Consider the following 12273-nt stretch of genomic DNA (forward strand, 5'->3'; position numbering starts at 1 on the left):
TGATCATTTTCAAAAAAACCGAAATTGATAGTCTCCATAAAACACCTTCAACACTGGAGGGTAGCAAAAAGTAGGCTTATAACCTTTATGCCACAAAACTTCTTTAACTGGATTAAATCTACGTCAACATTGAATGACCTCTTGACTCAAATCAGGGTAAAAGAAAACTCTGCTATTCTGAATCAATAACGGAGTTTGTTGTTGTCTCGCATTCTGCACTGCTAGTCGAAGTATTGCTTCTCTGTCCAAATAATTGAAACATCGAATTATTACCGGTCTCGGTGGTTGACCAGCTGTGGGTGTTCTTCTTAGAGCTCTATGGGCTCTTTCCAGTACCAATCCCCCAGAAAAAATATCTTGCCCTAATACTTGCGGGATCCAGTCTTTAAAGAAACGAAGAGGATTTTGTCCTTCTATACCTTCTGGCAAACCAACAATTTTCACATTATTCCTTCTGCTTTGATTCTCCAAGTAGTCTATTTTCCTCTCCAGCTCCTTCTCGCGTTCTCCCATGACCGATTTTTCAACCTTCAGCACTTTTTCTGTGTTAGAAGCCACTTGTTGTTTACAGTCTGAATTTTTTTAAATTCTTCATAAGATGCACCCACATGTGTCTTAACCATATTTAATTCTGAACTTATACCAGCATTCATTTGAGCCATTTCATTCATTTGAGATGTCAAAGGTTTTATAACAGCTTGAACAATGTTATTTAGTTGCATACACTGTTGGTCAGAAAGTTCAGCCCTGCTCTCTCTGATGTAGTGACAGAACAAGGTAACTGCAACTCCTGCTGCAACTCAACAGAAGGCATTTTAAAAGTTTTACTGCGGGTCTGGACTCCCAGTGATGGCACTCCGACTTCCTCAGGGAGTCACCGCTGGTCTCCCCCCACATCTCGTTGTTTTTTCATGAAATCACGAAGAAAAGCAATTTCTTCAGATTGAAGTGCTTCCTGATGCATTTCCAACAATGGAGTTGTCTTCCTGTGTGCTCCCTTGGTTGAAATCGAAAGAATTTCCAAATCAGGGTACACTTCTTGGGAACACGCACCTTCTTCCAGAGAACGGGTAATTCCAGCGCCATCCTTCACTTGGTGAGTAATAGACATTTTTTTTCAACTCCCACAGGCAGTCTTTGGGGTTTAGACACTGAAGAGATCAAGCCTGAGGCTGTATCAAGTCATCTAGGCCCCAAATCTTCAGCACTTTGAAAATGTAACCTCTTCTGCATTTGAGGTTTAATCTGTTTACCATTAGTGGCCATAATAATTCCTTGATACTTTAAACTAAAATTTAATAAGTTTAAACTTGAAAACAAAAGGTTAAAAAACAGGTACTTAAAAGTCTGGCCAGAGAGCTCGAGATTACACGTCTGGACTCTACGCCATCTTGCCATGCCCCCCAAATTCATAAATGTTAAATTCTGTGCACAGTATAAGAATTGCCTGCAACCAGTGAACGTGGAGAAGTGAGATTGGACTGTGAATTAAAGAACTTTTCTGAACTTGTTTACACATTATATACATGTGCGCTTAGAATTAGAAGGGGGTTAAGTTAATAGCAATAAGTTAAAGTTTGATCTTGTTTTCATGTTTAAAGATCATTCAAAGCAACCTTTGTTTAAGTAATAATTTGTCTTGATGAATTTCTATTGCTGCTGGGTTTTGGGGTCCTCTGGGTTCATAACAGAAGAACAATATTCACAAGTGGCAATAGGTTCAAGCAGCCTGTCCCAGACTACACCCAGTTCCTGTACACAAATCTTTGCAAGGATATGAGTGCGTTCTCTGAGAGTGTGTGTGATGCACCATCAATGATTCCAAAAGACTGAAGTTGAGCAAACTGATTGGCCTTTATTTGCTATAGAACAAAGGCATGCCCATGCTGCTCAACTGTCCTGCACTGGGAGGGAGGTGTGGAACAGTCACCTTTATTCAGGAGCCTGAGGGAGGGGCCACAAGTACAGTTGGCCAATGGATGTGCCCAAACAGATAAATATATACATTCAGTGGTTTACTACAGTGTACATTCTGGCACTCTGGGGATAACTGCATGGCACAAAGTCTCTATGCCTTCTCCGGTTGTGCCTTTGGATTCCCTGAACAAGAAGGTTAACTGACTTCCTTAATGCAGCAACAAACTGCATTAAGATGTGGCAGCAGAATGGCCTTATGCTGAGACCAGAAAGCCAAAATTTCCAACTAATCTATAACTTTTCAGCATATTTATAATGTTACATTCACAATCTTTGTCCTTCACAGTCAAGACATGTCTGAGGTTGCATTGAGATGTCAATAAGAACAGAGGAAGCAGTTTGGTTGTTGGCCCTTCAACTAAAGTTCACAATACAACAAGGGACTCAGTGAGTCAGGCACCATCCATTCTCTCCTCAGTGGATCAGGAGGAAAAAGAGTTCTGCCCTGACTGGCTATTTCTCCCCATAGACACTACCTGACCCATTGACATGAAATGTTAACTGATTAATTTTTCTCCATAGACACTGCCTGACCTATTCATTCCTTCCAGCTTTCTTGGTTTGCTTAAGATTTCAACACATGCTGTTGTGCTTCCTGAGAAGTTCCTGGGAATTGGGGTTAGTAAATGTTGGCTCTTCTCTAAGTAAGAGTAAATAAGAACTGTTGTAGCTGTGTGCTACTCGAAAGAAGACACAGTGTAGTCAAGTTAAGCTGAGTTTTATTTAGGCTCAGGCCTGACTTTTATACTTGCACTGTGGCCCCCACCTTGGCTGACGTCACAACATGCATAACAAAAGTGGGTTTCCCACATGCAGGTACTTTCCTGCATAACAATACCCTTCTTCCCCAGACGCTATCCCTATCTGTTGGCTGCACAGAAAGGCCAGCGCCATTTTGGGTTCACTGGCCTTTAAGATGCCCTTGCCTTTCATCTGTCGGTTCACTTGTTGGGGCCGTTGCCACTGCGTGGATTTCTGGCCTTTGGTTGCACTCGCTGCCCAGAGCGCCGGCTCGATCGCGGCAGCAGCGGGCTGTCACACTGTCATCTTTCAGACCAGTGAGTTGGAAATCTCACTGCAGACTTAGGTTGCACAACTTTTCACATAATTTAGGAACTCTTACAACAGAAAAAGGTATGAGGGAATGTTATTGTCTTTTGCCTGCACCAAGTGTTGCAGATGTCCGTCATGGTAGGAAGAGAGTTGATCTTTTCTGCTGACTTCACTATCCTCTGCAAGGTCTTGTGGTCCGAGTTGATACAGCTTCCAAACCAGGCAGTTTTGCAGTTGCACAGGATGCTCTCAATACATCCTCTGTAGAATGTAGTGAGGATGGAGGGTGGAAATGAACTTCCATCAGCCTTCGCGGGAAGTTGAGGCACTGCCTCAACTTGATTATGGGAACAGGTGAAATTCTCTGCCAAGTGCCCTCTAAGGAACTTGATTCTCTTGACAACCTCAATGGTCAAGCCGTCAATGGTCAGTGGTTGTCTGCTAATCTGTCCCCCTATCACTATAGCTCACCTCGTCCTCCCCCTTCCCGTCTCAGTCACCAAATCAGACTGCATGCCAAAAACCTGATCACTGTGGCTTGTCCCTTCCCCACTCACCCCCCACCCCCACAACAGTATTCAAAACTGTATACTTGTTATGGAGGGGAATGGCCACAGGAGTGCCCTGTACTGCATCCCTGTCCCTTTTCCATCTCCTGACTGTCACTTCTCCTCCCTCCTAGGTGTGATAGTGTCCCTGTAACTCCTGTCTATCACCCCCTCAGCCTCCCGAATGATCTAGAGTTCATCTAATTCCAGCTGTAATTCCTTAACTCAGTTTGTAAGGAGATGCAGTTGGATGCACTTCTCACAGATGAAGTTGTAAAGGATACGGCTGGCTTCCGTGATGACCAATGTTCTGCAAGAGCATTCCCCTGCCCTGGCTGCCATTCCCACTGTTTATGACTGGAAAAATGTCTGAGATAAATAAAATTTGCCCTTACCTACCTGCTGAATCCTTTTTGTTCCTTGAATAGGGTGGCTCTTGCCATACTAGTTAACAAAAATGTACCAATCAAAATAGAAGAGGAAATAATAGATCTGGTAGGGAGGTATGCAATGATAAAGTGTCAGATATACTCAGAATTTTGGAATTTGCTCAATATATATGTGCCTAACGAGGAGGATCAAAAGTTTATACAGGATATTTTTTTGAAGATTGCAGACATACAAGGAAATATATTGATAGGAGGGGATTTTAACCTTAGTTTGGACCCAATGTTGGATAAAACAGGACAAAAGACAAGTAAAAAGAATAAAGTAGCCAAATTTATGGTTAAATCAATGCAGGAAATGAAACTTATGGATATATGGAGGAGGCAACACCCAAGAGAGAAGGACTTTTCATATTATTTGAGTAGGCACAAAACTTACTTAAGGATTGATATGTTTTTGTCAGCCCATATTCAAGGGAGAGTTAGGAAAATGGAGTATAAAGCTAGACTACTATCAGATCATTCACCCCTATTATTAGTAATAGAACTGGAGGACATCCCACCAAGAATATATAGATGGAGGTTAAACTCCATGCTTCTTAAAAAACAGGAATTTAGGGAGTTTATTGAATGCCAAATTAAAACATATTTTGAAATAAACACAGGATCAGTGAAAGACAAATTTATATTATGAGACGCCATGAAAGCTTTCATTAGAGGGCAGATAATAATGTGACTAAAATGAAAAAGGATTACAATCAGGAAATAGAGCAGTTGGAAAGAGAGATGGTAAGTACAGAAAAGGAATTAGTAAAAAGGAATGATATGAAAAGGAGAGAATTGGTGGACAAAAAAATTAAATACGAAACATTACAAACGTACAAGGTGGATAAGAACATAATGAAAACAAAGCAAAAGTATTATGAACTGGGAGAAAAAACACATAAAATATTAGCCTGGCAACTTAAAACAGAACAAGCTAAAAGAATGATACTGGCATCAAGGAAAAAGGACAAACAAATTACATATTATCCAACAGAGATTAATGAAAATTTTAAGGAATTTTATGAACAATTGTATCAAACTGAGTACAAGGGGAAAGATGAAGACATAGAGGAATTTTTAGCTAAAATTGAACTGCCGAAATTGCAAGAAGAGGAACAAAACAAACTAAAAATCCATTTGAAATAAAGGAAGTATAGGATATATTAAAAAAGCTGCTGAATAATAAAACACCAGGAGAGGATGGATTTCCAATAGAATTTTATAAAACATTTAAGGAGTTATTAATTCCTCCTCTTCTTGAAGTAATGAACCAGATAGAAGAAACACAAAACTTGCCAGATTCATGTAAGACAGCAATAATTACAGTAATACCAAAGACAGGGAAGGATCCATTAACACCAGCATCATATAGACCAATATCTCTACTTAACTCAGACTATAAGATAATAGCGAAATTATTAGCAAACAGATTGTATAAATTGGATTAAAGCATTGTATAATGGACCATTGGCGAAGTTAGCAGTAAATGGATATGTATCGAGTCACTTTAAATTAAGTAGGTCAACTAGACATGGATGTCCACTATCCCCCTCATTGTTTGCCTTAGCAATAGAACCTTTGGCAGATCTGATAAGAATAGAAAATAAAACAAAAGGAATAAAAATAAAGGAGAAGGAGTATAAAATCAGCTTATTTTCAGATGACATCATAGTATACCTAACAGAACCAGAGGTATCAGTAAAAGAATTACATAAGAAATTGAAGGAATATGGAAAAATATAAGGATACAAGATCAACGCAAGTAAAAGTGGTGATGCCAATGAGTAACGCAGACTATACAGAATTTTAAAAAGAATCACCATTTAAATGGCAAGCACAAGCAATCTGATACCTAGGGATCAGGTTAGATAATAACAAGCCACTTATACAAACTAAATTATCAGCCACTAATAAAGAAATTGCAGGAACATTGGAAAGAATTACAGCTAACGTTGATAGGGAGGGTAAACTGCATTAAAATGAATGTGTTCCCAAGGATACAATACTGATTTCAAATGTTACCAATTCCTTTAACAGAAAAATTCTTTCATGAACTAAAGAGAATAATAAGGAAATTCTTGTGGAAAGGGAGGGAACCAAGGATAGCATTAGATAAATTAGCAGAGAGGTATAATCAAGGTGGTTTGCAGTTCCAAATTTTAGAAATTATTATAGAGCTGCACAATTAAAGTATTTATCAGATTTTTATGGGATTTTCAAGGGAAAAAACAGACTGGACTAAGATAGAACTAGATAAAATAGGGGAGAAGGTACCGGAACATACATTTTATAAGTGGGATGAAAAGCTGGTGCGATATAAAAGATCACCAGTACTGCATCATTTACTTAATACATGGAAGAAGATCCACATAGAAAGGAAAAAAACGAATGATCAAATACCAAAATTATTATTGACGCAAAATCCGCTGATCCCTTTTATAATGGGCAACCTTTCCTTTAGAGAATGGGAGAGAAAAGGAATCAAAAGAATATAAAATTGTTTTTTGGGAAATAATTTATTAACATTTGAACAGTTGAAGTACAAATATGGAATAATTCATGGTACAATGTTTTCATATCATCAATTGAAAGCTTATTTAAAGGATAAATTGGGAAACAGCTTGAAATTACCTGAAGGAAGCAGCTTTGAATACATGATTACAGACACAATGATAATCAAAAGATTTATAACCAACATGTACATTAAGCTGGAAGATAAGGAAAATGAAATAAACTATAAACTAAGCAGAAGTGGGAAAAGGATCTAAACATAAAGATAAAAATGAATTATGGGAAAGTTATGTTCTGGAACTATGAAGAATACAATAATCACAAGGTTATGCATGATACAGTATAATTGGTTACACAGGGTATAAATTACTCCTCAAAAATTTAAAAAATTGGATTCAACATGATCAGATAGATGTTTTCGCTGTAAGAAGTAAATGGGAACAACATTACATGCAACTTGGGCATGTACGAAAGTAAATATATTTTGGGAAGAATTAATCAGATATTAAATAAAATTACAAAAAATAGCATAACAAAAAAACCTGAGATATTTCTTTTAAGTAACACAAGTAGTGGAGAATTAGGCCTCAAATTGGATAAAGTGCAAATAAAATTCATTATGATAGCCTTAGCGATAGCAAAAAAATGTATAATGTCAACTTGGAAAATGGAAGAGGGCATGAGTATACAGCAATGGTACATGGAAATGAATAAATGTATTCCATTGGAAAAAATAACATATAATTTAAAAAATAAAGTCACAATGTTTGAACAAATTTGGAAACCATACATGGAACACATCAGAGAGAGCTTGCCTATGACCTCCATCCCCTAAAATGAGAATGAAAATGACAAGAAGACAAAACGACTAGATTCAGTGTAAATAGATGACGCATTTTTCTTGTTTATTTTCCTTTGTGTGAAGATATTGTTTTATGGTTTTATTGTATTGTATATGTTGAATATTTATGGGTTTTGGAGGGAGGTGGGTAGAGGGGAGTGAGGGAAAGGGGTTGTGGGGGGGGGGAAAGGGAGAAAAGACCACTGTGTAAATTTAACGAGAAATGTTTGTACATATTTTAGTTGATATGGTTCATAGTGTGAAAAATAAAAAAGATTATTTAAAAAAAGAATAGGGTGACTCTTGCTTACTTCAACTTCAGCTCAGCCCCTACTCGCAGAAGCCTCATGAGCCAAAGCCTTACCCCTCTGATTCACACACCCAGTGTTCTGGGAGCCTGGTGAAACGCAGCCTGGGATTGAATTGTTCACTGTTAACACGTGCTCCAAGATTCAGTTAACAACCTTTGATTTGCATGCCATGCAGGTCAATCAACCATAAGTACAAGTAGTGCACAAGAGAACAAATGTACATAATATACTGAGAAAAATGCAGTAAAAACAGTGCAAGGACCACAATGAGGTCACTTTGAAATGATCTTTTATGTTTGGGAGATGAGAGAAAAAAAGGTCTGCTTTGTAATTCCACCCACAAACAATACCTTTTGTCAAACAAAGGAAAATACTGTTACTTCCTTTTCCCAGGAATCTTGCTCCTGAAGCCTGGATAGGGGAAATTTTCATAACTGCTGATGGACTTGTATGGATGAAAATAAATGGAAACTTTTGCTGTGTAATTTTTCATTGGGTTCAAGGCCTTGGTGACCTTCACCTGATGGTACCAGTAGCATCAGGATCCAAGCTGCCCAACAGTAAGCCATTGCCATAGGAACATCAGTGAGCCCCAACAAGATGGAGAATTCTTCTAAGAATCAATTATAGGGTGCTAGTAGGTTCTAACCAGGGATGCCTTCCAAGATTTCTGTGAGTAAATGCCCGGAAATGGTCATTGGCAGCGACATGCTTCAGAATATGAATGGTTTTCTACTTGTATATTTTTGTCCTGCAGTGGAAAAAGGAAAGATCAAATTTAAGTTACTTATTTTTCTTGAATCAGAACTATCATTACGTCGCAGATGGAGCCGACATTCGCTCGATCGGTTTTCCCCTGCTTCGATGAACCTGCTATGAAGGCAACCTTTGATATCAGACTTGTGCACCATCCCCAGTTTGTGGCAGTCTCCAACATGCCAATAATTGGTGAGTAAGCACATAGAAATGGTTTTCTAATAGCAGTTTGTGTTCTCTAAATAAGATGCACCTCTGGTAACTACCAATGGTCAAAGCAACATTATTCTGATGCATGTCAATTTATGTGTACAGAAGTGGCTTTTATTGCAACAATCATACACCACAGAAATAGGCCTCTCTGCTTACCATGTCCATGATAACCAAGTTCCTGCCTATACTAATCCATTTCACCATCTCTTGGTCTTTCATGCCTTGATGATACGCGTGCTCCTCATTATACTCCTTAAATATTGTGTAAGCCTCAGCCATCACCACCCAATCAGGCAGTGTATTCCAGATTCCAACTACTGACCAAATGGAAAGGTCCTTCTGTAGATGCCCTGCTTCCTGAACTACCCGCCCCTTAGCCTATCTTTGTACCTGTATCATCCACAACTTGGCCATCAATTCCGTCGTCCAAATCATTAATATCACGTGTAAAGTAGTGAACCCAACACTGCAGATTGTCACTAGGAGCCAACCAGTAAAAGCCCCCTTTTTTCCCCACTCTTTGTCTTCTGCCAGTCAGCCATGCTAATATATCTCTTGCAATACTCTGGGCTCCGATCTTGTTAAGCAGCCTCATTATATGGAACTTCGTCAAAAGCCTTCTGAAAATCCAAGTTAGCGTCATCCTCTGGCTCTTTTTTGTCCATCCTGCTTGTTACTACTTCAAATAATATTACAGATTTGTCAGGAAAGAGCCCCCCTGAAGAAAATTATGCTGACTTCAGCCTCGTGTTCTTCTGGGTACCCTGAAACCTCACCCTTAACATTAAACTCTAAAATATCACTGGCCAACCAATCTATAATTTCCTGCCTTTTGCCTCTCTCTGTTCTCAAAGAGCTGAGTGATATTTGGAGTTTTTCAGTCCTCTGAAACTATTCCAGATTCTTGTGTTTCTTGAAAGATTACTACTAATGCTGCCACTTTCTGGGATGTAGTCCATCCAGTCCAGGTGACTTTTATCCAGCTTCAGATCCTTCAGCTTCCCAAGTGACTACACACGATATCTGCCCCTGACTCTCTTGAATTTCTGGCGCATCACTGGCATCTTTCACAGTGAAGACTGACGCAAAATAGTTGTTCAAGACTACTGGTATATTTAATTTCCCTATCTTGCCCATCCTTGATCAAATTGCTGTGGTGTTGAATACGAACCCAGGTAAAGAAATGTGTGACAGAATATTTAGAGACGGCTTAGGAGGAATTGCTAGAGCAGGTTGCACACAGACATTTTAAAACACAGAATATTTGCAGGACTTTTGCAGAATTCTTTTTGCGGAGGAGCAACGAAGTAGCAACATTCAGCAGTTTGTCTGAGAAAACGTGATCTTTTCAGGCAGAGTCAGAACAGTTTTTGCTCTCAGAGATGGAGGGAGAGAGAAAGAGTCACAGAAATCAGTTCCAGAGGGACAAGCTGGCAAACTTTGGAAGGCTGCCTGGTTAGCGCATTGGCCAAGAAAGTGCCCCAGTGCTGCCACTTTGTCAGAAAGCTGAGGAAATTTAACATGCCGCCAACATCTACAGGTGTACCATTGAAAGCATCCTTCCAGAGTGCATCACCGTGTAGTATGGGAACTGCTCCATCCTAGACCACAAGAAACTACTGTGTTTCCAAATGTGTCTCAGGCCACACATTCCCTCATTGAATAGGAGCCAAGCTTTAAAAAGAACATATAGCTGGCATTTTTAAAAATTAAGGATTTGCAATAAATGATGATGTCGGCATTGCTGGTGATCAGTGGTCAGAAGTTCCACCTCAACTGTAAAACCCTAAATAAAATGTCCCACTGACTTGCTTAGGCTTCCATTTTTTTTCGTCTTGGTGTCTTGTCAAGAATGTGCAAGTGCATATCAGCTCAGAGTGTCACCCAATGTTGTGTAAGCTGGTAGTTTTTGATATGGGAATGAATCCTTTGAATTAAAATGATAGAAGACAGTAATGTTCATTGGCACATGTGGCAAGACGCAGTGATGGAGTGTGTTTTATGAGCAGTTCCACTAGTCATCTCTCACATAGTAAAGAAGTAAGGCGCAGTTCAGAAGTACAAAGTTGCCGAGAGAGATCGAATGATACAGAACAAAGGCAGCATTTCTATTGTGTGGTTAATTTAGGTGTCTGGTGTAGGCAGGAAAGAAATATGGAGATGTGTGAATCTTCTTCCAGATTGCTGGAAGGTAAAGAGAGTGTGGCGAGGGTGGGTTGAGTTTTTCCAAGGCTGCGGCATTTGGGTGTCAATGAGGGGATGTGTGGCCTGAGACGCATTTGGAAACTCAGTCGTTTCTTGTGGTCTAGGATGGAACAGTTCCCATACTACACGATGATGCACTCTGGCAGGATGCTTTCAATGGGGCACCTGTAGATGTTGGTGGCATGTTAAATTTCCTCAGCTTTCTGACGAAGTGGCAGCACCGGGGCGCTTTCTTGGCCAATGTGCTGACGTGGGTGGACCAGGACAAATTACTAGAGATATTTATTCCTTGGAACATGATGCTGTCTACTGTCTCCACCTCTGCACCATTGATGTGGATCAGGGAGTGTATCTTCTGGAAGTGTATCACCCTCCCCTTGGCCTTGTTAATATTGAGTAGAAGGTTGTTGTCCTGGCAACAAGTCACTAGTCCCTCTGCCTCATCCTATGACAGTGGTGTCAACCATGAATTTGTTGATGGCGCATAGACGGTGTCTGGTCACACATTTGTATACACAGAGTATAACAAGGGGATGAGTACACAGCCCTCCTGCTGCTCAGAATGATTATGAAGAAGGTGTTGGCACTGATCCTTACAGATTGTGGCCATTGGGATAGGAAGCTGTCGATCCAATTGCAGAAGTGGCTGCTGAGACCAAGGTCGCTGAATCTGCAATGAGATTGTTTAGTACTGTTGTCATGAAGGAAGAGCTACAATAAATGAATCCTCATCTAATGTTGGTGTTTTGTCCACATATTTTAAGGCTGAGTGTAGGGCCAGGGGAATAGCATCTGCTGTGGACTTGTTCCACAGCAGTTAATTGGAGTGGGTTGATGGTGCCTGGTAGGCTAGAGATAATGTGAGCCATGATTAAACTCTCAAGGCACTTTATGACTGGATGTTAGAGCCATCAGCGAATAGTAATCTAGAGTCGTCACTACATTCTTCTTTAACAGCAGATTGACAGGGGCTTCTTGAATCACATGGGCATTTCACCTTGGTGGAAAGAGGTTGAAGACTTCTGTGAATGCAGTTATCAGCTAGCCTGTGCAGGCACTGAGGATACGACCAGGGACTCCATCAGGTCCAGTCACTTTCCACAGGTCCACTCTCTGGAAGGTCAATCTGGTATCTGTGTGTGTGGGTATGCTCGTGGTTTGGCAGGTGTGTGCTAGTAACTTGCTGCCCTCTTGCTCAAAGGGAGCGTAGAATGCATTATTTATCTGGGAAGGACGTGCTCTTTGTTTGTCTGCCCTGTTTTGCTTTGTAGTCTGTGATGAAAGCACATGATAAAATAGGCCCAAATCAGCAAGGTTTCTTTCAGAGAAGATTTCACTTGACAAAACTGTTGAAATTCTTTGAGGAAGTAACAAACAGGTCAGACAAGTAAAAAAGCAAAATGCTGGAGAAGCTGAGCAGATCAGTG

The 12273-nt window shown here is 40.0% G+C and overlaps 1 protein-coding gene across 1 annotated transcript in view; it reads left to right on the forward strand.

The window, feature by feature from the left end:
- The window catches only part of LOC138739387 (aminopeptidase Q-like), a 212545-nt gene that overhangs the window by 25543 nt on the left and 174729 nt on the right, over nt 1–12273 (forward strand). The window contains 1 exon segment of the mRNA XM_069891363.1: nt 8478–8620. Coding sequence (XP_069747464.1) covers nt 8478–8620 — 143 coding nt within the window.

This window comes from Narcine bancroftii, chromosome 1, assembly GCF_036971445.1.
Source record: "Narcine bancroftii isolate sNarBan1 chromosome 1, sNarBan1.hap1, whole genome shotgun sequence".
In the NCBI taxonomy this organism is placed as follows: Eukaryota; Metazoa; Chordata; class Chondrichthyes; order Torpediniformes; family Narcinidae; genus Narcine; species Narcine bancroftii.